The sequence below is a fragment of the Typopeltis vanoorti genome, chromosome 18, assembly GCF_054136105.1.
Source record: "Typopeltis vanoorti isolate ZY-2024b chromosome 18, IOZ_Tvanoo_1.0, whole genome shotgun sequence".
NCBI lineage: Eukaryota > Metazoa > Arthropoda > Arachnida > Uropygi > Thelyphonidae > Typopeltis > Typopeltis vanoorti.
This window is the reverse complement of record NC_143566.1, coordinates 85,710,001-85,729,596: the sequence shown is the minus strand read 5'-3', so window position 1 is coordinate 85,729,596 and position 19,596 is coordinate 85,710,001. Positions and strand designations below refer to the sequence as shown.

The 19,596-nt window shown below is 33.5% G+C and overlaps 1 protein-coding gene across 1 annotated transcript in view; it reads right to left on the bottom strand.

Annotated features, from left to right (window-relative positions):
* Positions 1–13,997: 13,997 nt before the first annotated feature.
* Positions 13,998–19,596, bottom strand: part of LOC150096886 (tubulin polymerization-promoting protein homolog) — a 90,799-nt gene continuing 85,200 nt past the window's right edge. Inside the window, exon 4 of the mRNA XM_090408499.1 lies at positions 13,998–14,508. Coding sequence (XP_090264625.1) covers positions 14,326–14,508 — 183 coding nt within the window. The 3' untranslated portion in view covers positions 13,998–14,325. The remainder of the gene's footprint in view (positions 14,509–19,596) is intronic.

The following is a 19,596-nucleotide window of genomic DNA, read 5'->3' as shown; positions in this document are numbered from 1 at the left end:
CATATATATGGGTGAATTAAAAAATACATTAAACAGAATTAGATCAGACCAAAAGTCAATACACTGATCCTGGAAAAACTAGATAATCTCATTGTGGAAAGCAAAGCATAGCGAAAGGACATGGTGGAAAAAAGTACTGCTTTCAACACTAATTTTCTGCATTATTGGAACCTTGGAAGTTCATAATGCTAAAGAAGACGAAACAGATAATACAAGAGTTTGGATGTGTTCCAGTTTTATCATTTGTATTATTATTTAATCACCATCTTATGATAAGAAACAACATTATTGTATTCAAAATTAAAACAAACCTAGTAATTTTTCTGATTTAATTTCTTAACCCACCCCTGGTGAGGTGGGAAAACGTAACAAAAGTGGTAAGGTGGGGTCCCAGAGACCCACCCAAATAATGTAGTGTATTATAGAAATCCATATCTTTTTAATCAATATTAGTGGATTCTTCCTCACAGTCTTGTTCTGTATCAGACTCATGGTTACTGACTAATTCTAAATCAATTTCACTATCATCATCTCCACTAAATGGCTCCTCGTTTGTCAAAGCGTCATCTATAAGTTAACGTAACCTCTGTTCTTCCTGCTTGTAACTCATCTGGTAAAAAAAAAAAAGATCTTATCCTAAAAATATCCTCTAAATATTTATGAAAATGTATTTGTTTATAGTTGGTATGTAAAAATATAGAAGACACAGCAGAAACGATAATATTTTAGTAGAATATACATGGAAACAACTTACATTTCAGAATATAGTCACAATTTTGGTAAGGTGGAGTCTGGTGGACCCCAGCACACGTTACACTGCACAGTAAACTTGCTTGTGCACAACAGCCTGTCGTCTATGGCTTCGAGTAGCGGGTTACGGGAGGGGACGCTATACTGATGCATGACTCACTGCCACGTGTTGTTAAAAAGTTATAGTCAATTTAAAATCTTTGGGATCTGTGACATCCCACCTTACTAACACCAGGTTCAAGTACATAAACTGACAATTTTCCTTTATTTTTGGGAAGAGTGAATAGTTCAGGCATTTATAAAAGAATATAGATACATCGTGGCAGTTAAATGTTGAAATATATCAGTGTAGCGAGAAAATCAGGTTCGTCTATATATTTTTTTAGGGGGGGGGGAGTAGTAAATATATGTACAGATTATATATATATATACACACACACAGTCCTCATTTTGCATGGTAGTCCGGAACTACAAAATGACCATACAAAGCAATCTTAATAATCAATAGGGAGAGGGGAAAAATATATAATAAGATCATTCCATGACTGTTAAAAATGTTTGTTAAAACATTAAACTCTCTTACTGTCATTTATAAATGTATAGCAAAATGAAAAAAAAAATAGTGAAACTAATTTTTTTTAGTGCATTGAAATTTAAACAATTAGAAACACCGAGAATTAAAGTGAAGTAAAGGGCTCCACTTTACTGTGTGGTTCAGCGGAAATGGTGTTTGCACAGCACTAAACTGTCCGAAGATAGACTTAAGTTCAGCTCTAGTTGCAAACTAGAGGAACTTTTTATAAGGCTTTTTTTGACCGATTTCTGAGTTAGTTGATCTCTGGCACACGCAAGTGGGTTTTTCGTCCCATAAACTCGAGAAAATCGACTGTAGAACCCACACTACAGACATTAAAAAAATTCTGTTAGGGACTACAAAATGGTGGCACTTATTGAGCCGTGTCTTCACTGCAGGTTGCTTCAATTAGTGATAGCCTTGGGCTACCAGTGAAGATTGAGCTGCCACCAGTCTCCAAAACAGCCTTGCCTACTCCCTATATATGGGAATAAAAAAAAAATAAATAAAAAAGGGGGCATTAGCTTTTAGAATTAAAGTATTTTATTTCTTTAAAAAACTTAAAAGTAGCTTGAACAGTGCTTGCCTTCTTCTTGTCATATAACTTGCATTCCAGAGCGAGCATCTTTTCTATGCACTGGGAAACTGTCATACTCCTTTCTAAGTTCAGATCAGCTTCCAACATTTTATCCTCTGTGCTTTTAGTGCACTGTGGTAATTGTGTTGTTGTGGAACTGGTGTTATTTAACCAAAATGTGATGATTGAAATGCATGCGTATCAGACTGGTGCAAATCAAAGACCACCTGAGTGTGTGTATATAATGAAATATACACACACCCAGGGAGTCCAAATATATATATATATATATATATATATATATATATATATTTGGACTCCCTGGAGGTGTCAAATACTAATAATAATTTTTATCCATTAATGGAATTTAAATTCATGGATAAAAGGAAGACAGGAATATATCATATTTCTGTCTTTCTTTAAATTCACCACTTAGCATGTTTGTGACTACTACTATTATATTAAATATATAATATAATATATTTACATGTCTTATTATACCATGCAAAAGCTAGAATGAAGTTAAGAATTTTTCATATCTTTTGTGAGGATATTTAATAAAATTACAAATAATTAATGAATATAATTAAAACTAAATTTTCTACTAATAAATGAAACAAAAATATATTTATTCTGAAATATGATTTTATTTCTTACTGTACAATATACACAACAGACATATTTAAAATGTACATCTAATACATATAATAGCTATTTTTATTAGAGCATTTAGAAAGAGAGTCATAGAAGCTCCATTTTTTCACAATATATATATACTGGTGCAATAGACCTTGAAGTACAAATAATAGTTTTTAAAAAAGGCAAAAAACCTTAATTATTTGTATAAGAATGTGTTTTGGTAAGGCTATTTCTTGCATAAAAGGGGTGATAATGAAATGTTGACAAATGCTCAACTGATAGATCTTCCAAGATCTATCAGTTAGCAAACTAGAATCTACTTCTATTTCAGATTTTTATTACTGTTATCTGTTAATCTTCAGTAATCATCTGAATTATCTGCTGAATATTTTATGTATAAGAATATAAAATAACGGCATTACCAAAGTGTTGTTTTAAAAACGTACTGTATCTCAAATGACATAACTAGGTTAGCAATTTTGGTGAAAGGATGAATTTCAAAGTGAGGAATATGAAAATTAAATTTGTCCAGTGACTGTTAAATTACATTTTTTGGAAATTATGAAGTTACATGTTTATTTTTTATTTTGTCCGTTTCTGTTGACCTTGAAAGTCATCACTGTGATGTAACATTGATAACACAACGAAAGTTATTCTTGTCAGAAGAAAGTTGTTATCTGTTACATGTGTTAATAGACTAGTTCTTCATATGAGGAGGAAAGAAGCCTGCTATCTCAATTTGAGATTGGCTAAGTCAGCTTCAAGAGACTTATTAGAATTCCTCTGGTTGGCATATCTGCTCTCCAGCCAAAAGACTGCAGGTTTGAATCCCACCGTGGGCATGGATGTTTGTGACGGTCTGTGAAAATACTAGTGGTGGTGGTGGTAAAGGACAATAGATGGCATTCATGTAGATGATGCGGTTGGTGGATGAGGTTGAGTGGTGGAGATGGGGAGTTGTAGAGTAGGTGCCCTCCCTTGATGAGTCTTTGGACTCTCTGGAGGTGTCAAATAATAATAATAATTTTTATCCATTAATGGAATTTAAATTCATGGACAAAAGGAAGACAGGAATATATCATATTTCTGTTCTTTCTTTAAATTCACAACTTAGCATGTTTGTGACTACTATTAACTACATTGCAGTATTTTATTGCACTTTGAAATTCATTTTCACTTACACCAAAAAAATAAACTTTAAAGAGTTTTATATATGGAATGCCAAGAATTTTATACAATTAATAAGTTTCTAAAACATTAGAAAATTAGTCTTTGCATTCATCCTAAATTACTAATCTGTAAGAGAGAGACTCATAATATATAATTTTATATTTCCTATTCATTTAAAACTCATAATATTAAGAGTTCAGCTATGGGTTGAACTTGCATATACATTTAGTAGGAATTTTGAAAGATGTGACCTATCAGCCTAAATTATCAAAACCAGTACCATCTTATACAAATCACTTGCATTTATAAGAAACTTTCAGTGTCATACTGCAGATATTTAATGTAAAATGCAGAACATTGCTCTTTTAAATTATTAACATAATAAATTATCATTATGAAAATTAAAGTTGGTAGTATTGAAAAAGGAAATATGAAAATTGACAAGTTATTTTATAACATTATTGTAAAATAAAATATATATAGAACCAAAAAAAAAAAAAAAATAAACTGTTTGAATACTCAGTTCATTTTTTCATTTTATATTATCTCTTAGCAGATATATATTTTTAAAAATGTCATATCATTTGCTGCACATACGGAATTGATTTTCTGTATCCAAATGACATTAACGGAAAATTTAATTACTTGGACTGAATATCCTAGAAATTTACCAAAAATAGCTATATATTTATATTTCATAATTAAGATTGGTTTTGATTATAATCCAGATTGTCATGTGTTGTGGATTCAGAAGTCATTTACTCCTCTATGAAATTTTCTAAATAAAAAAACAAGATCAGTGAAATACATCATTAATGGAATACAGGGTTAAAATTTTATCTAAAAAAATTTGAAAAGATCAAACATTTTTACGATATCTTAAAATATAGATTTATTATATTGCATATTTTAGACAGTTGCCATCGTGTTGTTAAACATAATATATAAGCAACTTCTTCATTATGCATGTACACTGAATACAGCATAACCATCTGCAACAGACTAAATGCACTTCTGATGCACATAGAAGCTTGCTAATCAGCATCTGTAGCCTTTTTATGAAAAACTTCTCATTGAGTTTATGCATGCTGTATACTATTTTTTCGCATGCAGCAGCCAGTTGGCTAATGAACACAAATGAGGCAGTCTCTCTGGACGTTTGTTATGCTTATGTGCGTGAATGCAGTATCAAATGGCATTATTGGTCTCATAGGTATAATTAATTCTTGTGTTGAAATATTTTTCTTTTTTTCCACTGTTAGTTTAAATTAGTTGTTTCTAACTGTTTGGTATCTGTATAATTCCATGAATCTTGGTACTTCAAATAATGACGAGTACTTTCTTGAAAAATTACAAGGTCATAAAATATACTTCTTTAGATACTTTTTTTATACAGTAAAGGTGATTTAAAACATTATTAGTATGCTCTTTACTTCAGTCTTTTATATTTATAATAGTTAAATACATTTTAAATAGCCAGAATTCAAGTAGAATAAATCTGAACAGAAATAATGCCAAAATTGTCTGAAGCCTGATGATTAAGATCTCAGCATTGATGTGTTCTTATAAAACAGGAAAGATAAGAGGAAAGGGGGGGAAGCCAAAGAACGTGATATTGAAAAAAAAAAAAAAAAAAACAGATTTGGGAGGTGGGGAGGGGCAGCAGACTTCTGATTTAGTATGAATCTGCTTGAAAATTCTGTAAACTCATTGCATATGCATGATAGCTTCATAAATCAGTATGTTCTTGTACTGTATTTTTTTTTTCTTTTCTTGTCTGTTGAAAAATTAACACCTTCGCAGTATACAAAGAGTTTTGCATCTTCCACTATTTAGAAATCGGAAATCATGGTAACATAAATCAGTTTGGATAATTGGTTAGCAGTTAACTGGGCATTGGCTCTCTATTAGGTATCAAGGAGCAGTATGTAAGAAAAGGAAGGTGACAAATGAAGTATTGCAGGGCTCTCTTTACAGGCTGTTATTGTTCAACTCATACATCAATAATATTTAGAATTGATTGTTGGAGGAAATATATTTGATTGTTAACATCTGATGCAGAGTTGGAGAGGATTATCAGTGCCAAAGCAGAAACCTTCAAGGGGATGCAAATGGGAATAAGATAGTTCAGGGCTTCTGAATGCAGCTTACATCTACGGAATTAAGAGTGAATGCCCTTGTATAAGGGCATGATGACATTTGATGAACTGTGTACAGATTTGGTCACCTGAATTTTGGAGAGACCGATGAGAACCTAGAAGTAACAAAGATAATATCAGTGCTATCAAATGCTAATTTTGAGAGGAGATTGAGAGAATGTAATCTGCAGAGCTTAGTGGATAGAAGAAAGAAGGGTGATATAATTGAGATATAATATAAATTGTTCAGAAATGCTTATTGGATAGATACTACTGAAATCTTCTAGAGGACAGAAGTGTGGTAACAAAAAAAGGTATAGATTTCTTGTATGGAGGGTAATAAGTGAGTAGAATATGCTGCTACAAAGGGTTGTAAGTGCATGAGACTCAACAACTCTCCACCAACTACAACTAACTGAAGCTACACAAATGCCATCTACCATCTACAACCACCACCACTAGTATTTTCACAGACAATCACAAACATCCATGCCCACGGCAGGATTCGAACCTGCAACCTTTTGGCTGGAGAGTGGATACGCTAACCACTCGGCCAACCAGGCTAGATTATGAACATATTTTTTCAAGCTTTCAGCATATCCAATTTTCATATCCAGATCCCTTATCACCTGCTGTTTTTAATAATTATCTCTCAGTAGCTGCATAAATTCCTTTTCCTCTCTCTGTTTCCATAGTTGAAGCCAAAAAAAAGAAACATTATGATAGGTTAGATGTAGTAAGTCTGATTCTGTTCAGGCTCAGTTGTAACAAACAATAACAATAATGAAAACTAGAATAATTTTAAAAGGTCTGAAATGAACCATCACATTGCATGAAAAATAACAGTTTGATTCACATATCAAGGAATGCATCAGGAATATCATGTGAATACATATTATTGTATTAATGACATCTCCCTAGCAATGTTGGTAGTAAAGACATCCTTTGGTTAAAAAAAGTTCGAGAGTGAATTATCCATCACATATGGAAGTGATGGTGGAATTTTCAACCTTAAACTCTGGTTTTCCTGCACAACAGACAACTAGCCAGATAACACACATACAACTAACAGATATAGTAGACTCTGTAGAGGATTAACTGCCCGTTGTGGCATTAATTAGGTTTGTGTGAAGCCAAGGTGCTTGGCTGTGATGGACTGTTGAGCCTAATATGTTTAAGGGAAGACAAGATAAGATTGCATGATAGTGATCATACATTTCTCTGTGATTCAGGCAGTACAAGAAATGAAGTAGGAGGTTTAAGGAATTCATGGAAAGAAATAAACAGCAATTTACCTCATTTCAAACACAACATGCACATATACATAATCACTAATTTGTATTATTTTTTTAATATTAGAATCAGGCTGTTCAAGAACATGTGAGCAGTAATGCGTTTCAGTTGTGTTTATTTGAGCCTGCACTAATGCCACTAAAAGTGCATTATACGAGTAACTGAGAAATTCTCCCACTTCTGCTATTCAAACTTAAAAATGAAAAAAGCAACATCAGATGACTACTATTCTTTCTAATTAACAGAAAGAATTTGAGTACAAGGATAATATATATAGGGAGGCAGCAGGAGGATATGCAATGCAGTTAAGAATGATGATCTATACATGAAATATATCTATAAAGCAGTAACTGACTTTGAGTTCACTCTCAAACTTTTTTTTTCAGCCAAAGGATGTCTTTACAACTAGTAGTCCTATTAATTAAATAGAGGCCAACATATACAAGGCAGTGATAAGAATGATGAGCTCTATATTTAAAAAAAAAAATTAATGATAAAAGAAATGGTACAGACCCCCCCCCCCCCACTTAAGGATCAAAGCTGTATAACTGAGAGGAGACTCCATATAGCCTTTAAAGGAATGCAGAGAGCCGACCAGGGCTTCTGACCTAATGTCCAATCCTCACCTTCTCGTGGTGCACCCTGTTGGGTATCTACCTGGATACTGAACGAACGAGGATGGGTTGGCAATTTGGGATTTAGCCGACCAAATTGTATTCTTATTGGTTAAACTAAAATAAAAAATGATGGTACAACATGACAAAATTTCATGCCAGCTGTGGCGTCGCCTGGTTAAACAAGGCCCCCGTCGTTTTCGCCAGGGAACCAGGGCGAACAGCGAAAAGTCAGCTACTGGAACAAATCTGAAAACAAACCCCAACTCAACATCACCAGAGTTAAAGATCGGTACTATCAACATAAGAAGCCTGAATGACAAAGAAATGGAGCTAGCTGAGGAATTAAATAAGTACCAGATCGACATAATAGGGGTGACTGAAACAAAAAAGACAAAAACTGGTAAGATCTTTCTGAGCAATAAATACAAAATGTTATATTCAGGAAATGACAATCAAGGAAAAGAAGGAGTAGCCATTGTATTCAACACTAAATATGAGGCTAATCTTCTTGAATGGCAGGCAGTCTCAAGTAGAGTGATGTGGGCAAATATCAGAATTGGGAAATGGACAATGAGACTTATTTGTGCCCATGGTCCCACAGAAGGTTCTACTAAGGTAGAAGTGGAGGAATTTTTTGAGGAATTAGAGAAAGCTACTGACACAATGAAAAGGGAAAAGTTGGTCCTTGTTGGAGATATAAATAGCATAGTAGGAAATGATTATCAGACATACAAAAATATTTTGGGAAAATTTGGAGAAAAGAGCAAAGCTAATAATAATGGCAAATACCTGTTGGATTTCTGCTCAGGACATGGACTGGTTATTACTAACACCATGTTCCAACATAAAAATATTGCACAAATTCACATGGAGAGAAGAGGCAAGAAATAAGAAAAGTCTCATTGACTACATTATTGTTGATAGTGATGTTTTCTCCCTGCAGGACACCTGAGTGTACAGAGGATTTGAAATTGGAAGTGATCACTATTTAGTCTTGAGCAGGATAAAATTGAATTTCATATTGAAAAGAATAACATGCAAGAAAGTTTTAAAGCGAATTAAAGTTGAGCAGCTCTCAGATGTGAACTGTAGACTAAAATACACAAACATTATTGAAGAAAAAATTAAAGAGTTTGAGAACAGGAACCAAACTTTGGAGATTCAGTAGCAAGCCTTGAAGAAAACCTTGATTGATTCAGCCAGAGAGGCATGTGGTGAGGTTGTCTGCAAGGATAGAAAAATCAGAACTCCATGGTGGACACAGGAAGTTAAAGAGGCAGTTAAGGAAAAGAAGAAAGCATATCAAAAGTTCCTGGCAAATAAGTTGGCTTGTGCTCTTAGAGAATACAGAGACAAATGTAAGAAAGAGAAACACTGTGTAAACTAGCTAAACAACAGTCATGGGAGGACTTTGGCAAGAACATAGAAAATAAATATCAAGAATGTGGCAAAATATTTTGGAAGTTGTTGAAGAAGCTTAAAAATGGAGGAAAGAGTACTGTAAAAGGAGTTAGAGATGATAAAGATGACATGAAAACCAGGAGAAAAAGATATCCTTGAAGTATGGAGTAATTATTTTGAGAAATTGCTAAATGAAACAAGCAGTGATAGCACAGTGGTAAAAAAACACTCAACAGGCATACAGTCAGGAATACATATCAATACTTGAAGTAGAAAAAGCCACCAAAGGCTTAAAATGTGGAAAGGCAGCAGGAATATATGATATTCGACCAGAAATGCTGAAGTATTGTGGTATAAAAGTCTTGCAATGGCTGCCCTGCATAGTTCAGAAGGACGAATTCCCGATGATTGGAGTAGAACTTTCATAGTACCCATATATAAAAAGAGAAATAAAACTGAATGTGAGAATTACAGAGGTATTTCCCTACTGAGTGTTCCTGGTAAGATATATGCAAGTATACTTGAGAAACAGTTGAGAAGAATTGTAGAAGAAAAATTTGGTGAAGAACAAGTTGGATTCAGGCCAAATAGAGGCTCTCAGGATCAGATCTTCACTTTACGACAAATAGTGGAAAAATCATGAGAATATAACAAAGCTCTGTATTTAAGTTTTGTTGATCTGGAAAAAGCAAATGACAAGATGCCAAGAAAGAAACTATTCAAAACGCTCAAGTTATATCATGTCAATGGGGCATTATATTTGAGTTGTAAGTCAGCAGTTAGAATTGAATGAAGTACAGGAAGATGGTTTAATGTTAAATCTGGTGTGAGACAAGGATGTACATTATCCCCTCTGTTATTCATTATCTATATGGATCACATTATGAAGAAAAGTGGTATTAAACATGATATCAAAATTGGAGATGTTGTCTGTCAGCTCTTTGCTTTATGCAGACGATGTTATACTTATCAATAAATCTGCTACGAGTCTGCAAGATTCCTTGACTAAATTGAATAGCTGTTGTAATAGGTATGGTATGAAGGCCAGCAATAAAAAGACAAAGACAATGAAAATAGGCAGAATCGTTGAAAATGTCAACTGCATTGTGAACGGAGAACCTATGGAACAAGTAAAACATTTCACCTACTTAGGCACGATTTTTAGTGAAGATGGTAAATTAAATATGGAAATAGAAACAGAATCAATAAAGCTGGTATAATAGGAAGTCAATTGAATAAATTCATATGGAATAAGAGAGAAATTAGCCGGAACACTAAATTGGCTGTATACAGGACAGTGTTCAAACCAGTTTTAACTTATGGATCTGAGAGCTGGATCAGAAGTAAAACACTTGACCAAAGACTAGAGACAGACCGCAGATATGACAGTCCTGAGAAAGATTATAGGCATGAACAGATGGCATCAATGGCAATATCATTAAAAATGAGGATATTAGGAAAGAACTTGAAATTGTCAGCATCCAGGAATGCGTTAGCAGAGCTAATCTCAGATGGTATGGTCATTTAAACAGAATGGGCGAGGAAAGATTGGCAAAACAAGTGTTCTCTGCCAGGTTGGCATATAAATGACCCAGAGGAAGACCAAGATATAGGTGGATTGATGCGGTATCCAAAGTGCCTTAGACGATATAAATATAAGATCTGATAATATTGGAGTCTTGACAAGTAACAGACTGATCTGGAGGAAAATTGTAGACAGGAAGTTAGTAATGATGTAAATTTTTCATGTAGTACTATCATATCCTGTACACCCCTGGAGGGTACATGGCAGGAATTTGACGATGATGATAATAGACAGACAAAAAATTATCTATGAATGTAGAATGAAATTAATATTCGTATTACATAGAAGACAATATATATATAAAGAAATAACTTAAGTTGCAGACTGTCAGGTAGTAAAATTGCCAAGAAAAAAAAAAAAAACGGGTCTGAATATGATCCATTGTAGACTCTGGTTTACTAGTTTAGAAACATTACTTTAAACTGTCAGTGGAAAATTACAGCATTGGCATAAGCTGTAATAATATATATAGTCTTGTAGAAGCAAAAGAAATGCTCTCTAGTTTTGCACTCTATATAAATATATAATAGGACATATCTAGTCAAGCTACAGTTATCTATTAAAATATATGATTTCATATTTTTAAGATTTGGTAAGTATGAATGATTACATTTAAGAGACAGCACACATATGCAGGGCAGCATCACTGACATCGTAATTTTAAAATATAACTGTAAAAAGTCACCTTTACAGTACACTTAACTGGCAGTTGAAATTATATGGTAAAGACCTGTCAAATTTTAAAAATCTGAATGTATCTAAACAGCCCTCAGTATTAAACCATCAAAGAAAATATCACAAAATACTTTCTTCCATATGCAATGATTTTTCCCCATTAATTCAAAATATTGACTGACCTGCTTAATGAATATTTTTTAAGTTTCAAGATTATCAAAACTTAAATTTATTAATTTCTCAAGATTATGATAAACTGTTAGTGAAACATATAGTAATAGAATCCTGCTTTTATTTAGCTTCAGTTATATAGTTATAATTAGGCCATGATTTTAATTACTCTGATTTGGAAATTTCGTATGTTATTAAATTCAATGTTTAAAGGGTTGTTTAAGATTCAAAGCTAGATAACTGAGAGGAGACCTCCACACAGCCTGTTAAGAAATGCAGAAAACTGACCAGAGTTTCTGACCCAGTGCCCAGTCCCCACCTTTTCATGGTACACCACATAATTAGGTATTCATATGGATACTGAACAAATGGTAAAGTTCCAGCAATCTGGAACTTTACACACTATTTTGTATTGACTTCAAAAAAAAAAAAAAAAAAAGACAAAATGGTGTGTTGACCAGTATATTGCCCATTTAAACAAGCTCCTACTGATTTAGCAGTAAACCAGGACAAAACAATGAAAGGTCAATCACATTATTATTAAAAAAAAAAAAAAGGTTAATAATAAGTTGAAACACCTCTTCACTACTTATATATGGGAAATATGTGAAATCTGCATTAATTCAACCTTTGTATCTTCCTGGGTCTGGCTTGCACTATGCACATCCAAAAGGAAATGTGCTTTGCATTGTGGGATACTAAGGCAATTGATGTGAAGTAATCAGCCCCTCTGTATACAGTAACTTAGTTAGGAAGGTACTTTGCATGCAAACTTTGTTTGTTTACGCTTAAGAATCAAACCAGAATATAACTACCAAGGATATGGACAAATTGCTAAACTTGAAGCTGATAACACCCCAAATCCAGATCAAATGCATAATGTGGATTTTTTTTTTTTTTTTTTTTTTTTTAGATAACAAAACCTGTGGTGTGATCATAATTAAAAGAAACACACGTATTAACCACAGTGAAAATTATTTAATTGTAAATATTTCATCCTAAGTATCTTAGGACATCATCAGTACAGTAGTTTTAAACAATAATAGGAGTAACATACAGTTAGGGCACATGATTACTCATTGAATGAGATTCTATTGTAATCATGCGCCCTAACTGTATGTTATTCCTATTATTGTTTAAAACTACTGTACTGATGATGTCCTAAGATACTTAGGATGAAATATTCCTATTATTGTTTAAAACTACTGTACTGATGATGTCCTAAGATACTTAGGATGAAATATTTACAATTAAATAATTTTAAGAATAATGTGCATGAAACTGCATTATATTGGCAGTGCATACCATAAAGGGCAAAGAATGGCCAACAAGATTCAGACAATCTAAGGATAGAGTTACTATCCTAGGGTGCTGAAATGCAGCAATCATGTACAGATGTAAGCCTGGAAATTAAATGTTCTAAAGCCTTGAAAGGCATTAAAATTTACCTTATAATATACCACGTAAATAAAAATTGCTGGATTAACACCCACCCTTAAAAATAATATATGTATATATTATACAAAAAACCAGGGGTTTTTCAAATTAATTCTCCCACATTTCCTAAGCCCCCCCATTCCTCTTTCAACACCATAACAACAGAAGTATGCACACTGCAGTAAGAAGACAGGCACAACATCCAAGAAAAAGGTATGTGTGAATTTTTTTCTATTATGCTACATATATTTGTCTCTAAATACATCTGCAATGCCCTAAGAATTCTCGAGTAAAAAGCCAATGTCATTAAAATAGGGGCACTCCTAAACAAAAGCAGGCAAAATAGCCATAAAAATAATAGTTTTTAAGAGGAGTAACACGGGAGTTTTCCCAGAAATAATACCTATATTGTACTGTATCATTTATATTAATGTTTTTCATTTAATCGCTTAATTCACATTTAATACTTTCTGAAAGGCCATAGCTTTAGAGACATGGAAGGGGAATATTTAGTGAGTCAGATGAAATATTATTAAATGATCTCAGTCTGCCAAAACAGCTAATCCATCAAGGCTCTGAAACCAAGGATGCTAGAAAATCTGAGCACTCAAAATTTCATCTTCTATATTCACAGCTAGGCTTACTCACTGTATAATTCAATATATGAAACACTAGAAGAATGACTCTTATAATCTGCAATGAATGTGAACAACTGCTAGATTTCTAAATACAACGTGCCTTGTTTATTTAATAAGAATTATCCTCATCAGAGTAATTGATATCTCAAAAAGAACACACACACACATATCTTGAAATGCCAAAACAGTGAAGATTGGATGGTAGGTATACAGTTAAATATTTTAATGCTGATGAAATTCCATTAATTATTTCATTTAGAATAGATGAAATAAAGAAATGGATTTGTTTTTTTGCTGAGCACTATTTCAAATTATCTTATTTGTATGCTATCTACAGTTTCACAAATATAAGCATGCAGAACAGCTGTTATTTCACAAGCAAAATGTATATACAATCTAAACAGTTATCTAATGCAATCTAGCAATACCTAAAAATAGATAGGCTGAAGAACAAGCATTAAAAAAAAGGGGAAACCAACAGAGTAGCTCCAAACTTGCACAGAACACATCAGAATATATCACAAAATACCACACAGTCAGAAAAATTAACTGTAGGGATTGAAATATTGGAAAAAAAAAAAAACATGCTGAAACATCATAACAAACTTAAATCCTAATTAAATCTGTACCAGTGCTTTGAGCAGCACTCTATGATCTTCTTCAGTGACTCTTGTCATAAGTTCCCTGGGCCTTATACCCACTCACATAACCACTTTCATTTGGCATATCCACACGACCCTCTTTGCCTTTGCCTTTACCTGTATCATCAAACCTTTGCTTATGCGTTCCTGTGAATTTTGTATGGTCTGTCAGTCGACTCACTGCACCAGCAGTATCAACAGCCTGAAATTTTAAAGCACAAACTTAGTAACAACAGTAATTCCATTAAAGATACCAAGCTATTTTATATATATAAATATAAACTTGGTTTTAAAATATCCTATTTTCAAAATAGGATATTTTCAATATCCTATTTTCCAAGTAAGAAAACAGACAAGTAAGTCAAGTTTGCACCTGCACGTAGTGCAACTTGTGGTAAAGGTGGAATAAGCTCTGATCACTATTCTTAGTATTTACCCCTAATGCAAAGCACATCTCCACAAGGAGATGTATGATGCTATGCATTAAGGGTAAATACTAAGAATAGTGATCAGATCTTATTCCACCTTTACTACGAGTTGCCTCGGACTTGCACAACGTGCAGGTGCAAACTTGACTTACTTGTCTGTTTGCTTACTTGGGACATAGGATTAAAACTAAGTTTATATATATAAAATAGCTTGGTATCTTTAACATATATTATACCCAAAGTAAAAAAACTTTCTACAACAACAGTAATTATAAATTATTTATTGCTAAGGTGTCCTACACTTTTGTAATGTTATTAAAAATTAGTTGCATTGCCATAATATCTCTGTCATGCGATGATAATGTCATTGTCTTTCCTGTAGCAAGCAAGGTTTTTTTTTTTTTTTTTAAAAAAAGTATGAATATGTCAATGTTAACTTTGTTCTTATTATTATGATATTCCCCAATGCATTTCTTCAGATTTGGTCATGTGCTACTAATTTCTAAAGTTAAAACAGTGTTTCATAGCAATCTTTATGATTGAAAGTATGAAGCACCATTCTTGCATTAAATGTGGTTTTAAAATGGACAAAATGGCTAGTGAAATACATGATTTATGAAGACAGCACATGTTCCAACATAAAGATGTGCACAAGTTCATGTGGAAAGAAGATGGAAATAAGAAAAGCCTCATTGAGTATGTTATTGTTAATAGTGATATCTTCTTGCTAGTTCAAATCCTGTGTACACTCTTGTATCCTGAACTTGCAAGAAGATATCATTATTAACAATAACATACTCAATGAGGCTTTTCTTATTTCTTCATCTTCTTTCCATGTGAACTTGTGCACATCTTTATGTTGGAATGAATTAAGTGATATTCATTTTTTTATTCTACTTATCCCTAAGTGATGGTCACTTCCAATGAATATCACATTGGAAAGAACAATATGTAAGAAAGTTTTAAAAGCAATTAAAGCTGAGCAGCCTTTTCAGATAAACTGCAGACTAAACTGTGCAAACCTTACTGAAGAAAAAATAAAACAGTTTGAAAACAAGAGCCAACCTTGCAGTCTCGGTGGCAAACTGAAGAAAACATTGACTGATTCAGCTAGTGAGGTACAGCATGTGGTGAAGTTGTCTGCAAGGATAGAAAAATAAGAACACCATGGTGGACACAACATATTAAAGAAGCAGTCCTGGACAAGAAGAAAGCATATTGAAACTTCCTAGCAAATAAGTTAGCAGATGCCTTAAAAGAATACAGATAAAAATGCAAGCGAGTTAAGCTGTGTGTAAAAGTAGCTAAACAAAATCATGAGAAGACTTCAGCATGAATATAGAAAATAAATATCAGGAAGTGGATAAAATGTTCTGGAGGCTATTGAAAAAGCTTAGAAATGGAGGAAAAAGTATCACGTTGTTTAAGGAAATTAACAGCATAAACTAGATAACTAAAAATATTTAATTATTACTTCTTATATTTCACCAAAGTTAAAAATCGGCATCTTCAGGAATTAATACACTAGTATTAAACACGTGAACACAGGCACACTTCAGTAACAAAGATGGAACAGGAGAGAGAGCAGATTCGAGGAAAAGCCTCTTGAATCTGGGCTAGGAAAAATGGATGTCAATTTAATGTGGCAAAGTGTAAGGTTATGCACTTTGGGGTGAAAAGAATAGCAGCAGTATATCACATTGGTGGAACCGTACTCCAGGAGATTGATAAGGCCAGGGATTTGGGAGTGTTGGTGGATAGGGAATTGAAGTTTAGGGGGCAAATTGCAAAAGTGGCTAAATCAGCTCATCAAATTACTTGGCTTCTGAAAAATACTTTAAACATGCAGAAACAAACAAGTTGTTGTTCCTCTGTATCGAGCCTTGATAAGACCCCATCTGGACTACTGTGCCCAGTTATGGGCACCAGGGTTTCTTCGTGATGGGGAGGAAGTGGAGAGGATCCAGAGACGAGTGACCAAGATGATAGCAGGTCTGTGGAATGAACCTTACGAGAATAGGTTGAAAATTTGTGGGTTACAGAAATTGGTCGATAGGCGGAAGAGGGGTGATATGATTGAGACATTCAAATTACTGAAGGGTTTCTATAAGATTAATCCAGAAGATATTTTTGAAAATAGGACTGGTGGTGGGAGGATTAGGGACCATGCATGGAAGCTGGGCAAGACTATGGTTGACAAGGGTGTTAGAGTTAGGTTTTTTACTTGGAGAGTGGTGAATGAGTGGAATAAGCTGCCAGAGTCTGTTGTGGGTGCTATGACCGTGAATGAGTTCAAGGCAAGGTATGATAGATACTGTGTGAATATTGAATAGTTGTTCTTGACATGATGTTAGGGCCTCCCTCGATGAGTCTGTCGACTCCTTGGAGTTGCCCGGCATAATAATAATATAAATTTGCTTCAGTGGAGTAGGGTGGCTTTTTTCAACGGATCCTGTGCTAGGTATCCAGGGCATGGTCTGCTGATCTTGAGTGGCCGTAGTGAAATGGATGCAATCCTGGTGCTCCAATATATAGATGTTAGCTATCCTACCTGTTTGTCCATAGCATAAATGGTTTTCATATTATGGACAAACTATTTTAGTCTCCAAAAGTTATCTGGGCTAAAACAGCCTTGCCTACTCTCTATAAGGGAATAAAAGGTTTTAGCTGATTATTATTATTATTTTTTTTTAGGAAGTTAATAATGTTCTAACTTTTTCATGGCATGCTATCATAATATCCTGTATATTCCCTGTGAGGGTACATATCAGGAATTTGATGATGATGAGAAAACTTCAATCAAAAGCAATCTATATATACGTTTCATCAATACTTAAAAATTGGTCAAAAGTGCACAATTTATATCAAAATGACTCATGATTAATTCTGTATGTAAAAGTTGGAATCTCCATAGGATTTTGGCAAAGTTCATACCATATCTGCTAACATAAGAGAAACATGAAAATTATTCAGTGATTGCTTCTGATTTGTTTGTGCATGTATCTTCTGATGGTGAAACCAAGCAGCGGTCAGGACAGTGATAGGCATTGCAAAATATAAAGTTGCAAGCTTTCTCAGTAAATGAAAAACAAAGATCCATAAAAGAATATGATGCCTCAAGGCAATAATTTCCTGTGCCTCTCCATCTTGTACAAAACATTTTACATTGGAGTTCCAACATGGTTATGTGTAGCAATTCGAGGAACTGTGAAGAAATAGCAGTTTGAAAGGTAGATGCTTCATAATGATATATCCACTCTTTTTTCAGCTCATCCAGCATTTTTTAAATTCTCCAAAAATTATTTGAAAGTCCACAGATTTGATGGGCCTTAGTCCATCAAATCTCTGACCTTTTTAGACAACACAAAATCTATACACCCTCATCACCACACTCTCAGGAAGTGCATTCTATGGTCCAATCACTTTCTAAAAAATAAAAAGTTTTAAAATACATTGTTGCATCTATATTTGTGACATCTTAAATAATCTATTTCAAAGATTTGAGAATATCCAAATGGAACAAGATCAGCAGAAAATCTTAGAGCATTAGTATAAAACCAAACTCTGACTATAAGTACACATAGAAAATTTCATTTCAATGCTTTTAAACCTAAAACAAGAATAGCAAATATCATAGGAAAGACCAGACTCTTCCTACCTTACAAACTGAGGATAAAGGCACATTATAAAATAAAAACTGACTGAAGGTCCAATGTCTCAAGAATCAGCCCTGAGTTTCAGTTATATTGCACAGTACTATGAAGTAGCAACAAAAACTCAGGTCACTGATACTTCTTTGTCATCTTAAAGGTAATGCAAACTACTGAAGAATTAATAAGGAAATGCAGCAACATTAAATAGGAATCAGAGAACACATGCAATCTACATAATTAGCTAAATGAATACATGATAAAGTATATACGCCTTTTGAAGTGACAAGGAAAACTACCTTAGATTATCTATCAGAAATTAGAATTTATGCCAGAATGCGAAACAACAAAAATGTATTGGCAGCTAATTCCATATGTACCAGAGAAATTTTAGAAATCCAAAAGGCTTAAAAATCAAAAGGTAAAAATGGAAAAATTCTTGAAGATAAAAATGAATTCTGTGTGGAAGAACTACTTCAAAAACTGTTGAATCATTCACCAATGAACTTTGCTACAGTAAACTCCTAAACAATAATCGAAGAAAGAACTTCCCATTTATGTGTAACAATTTTACAATATACAATAATTTGAAAACCACTAAAAATGAGAAGTACTGGGATTGGATGGTATAATGGAACAGAGACTATTAAACAGGGAGGAAAGGTGCTTTGGAAACAATTACTATATATCTGTAGTCTAGTCCTAGCTACATCAAATGTTCCATCATAATGGCAGGAAAGGTTAATAATACCATTAGTAAGAAAGGCAATCTAAACAAGCCAGAAAATTACAGAGGCATCACACTACTTCTTGCCAAAAATCTATAATAGAATGCTTCTGAACAAAATTGGACTATATGTAAAACCTCTTCTGCTCAAAATCAAGCAGGTTTCATGAAAAACAGAGGCGCCTTTAATCATAAACATAGATTTCTCAAAATCTTTCGATTCAATCAATAAATAAAGGATGCTCAAAATTCTGTTATTATAGCATTCGCTTGAAAATAAAGCAATAGCAGAATCATACCAGAATTATCATGCAAGAATAATGGTTAATGGAGGGATGACTGAGAACTTTCCTATTTCCATTGAACTTCTTCAGGGAGAATATTTGACAATATATCTTTTTATTATTACCTTAAACTATGTTTCAAACTGGATATGAAATAACTCTTGAAGATTTGACAGGCCAAACTCACATAAATAGTCTCTG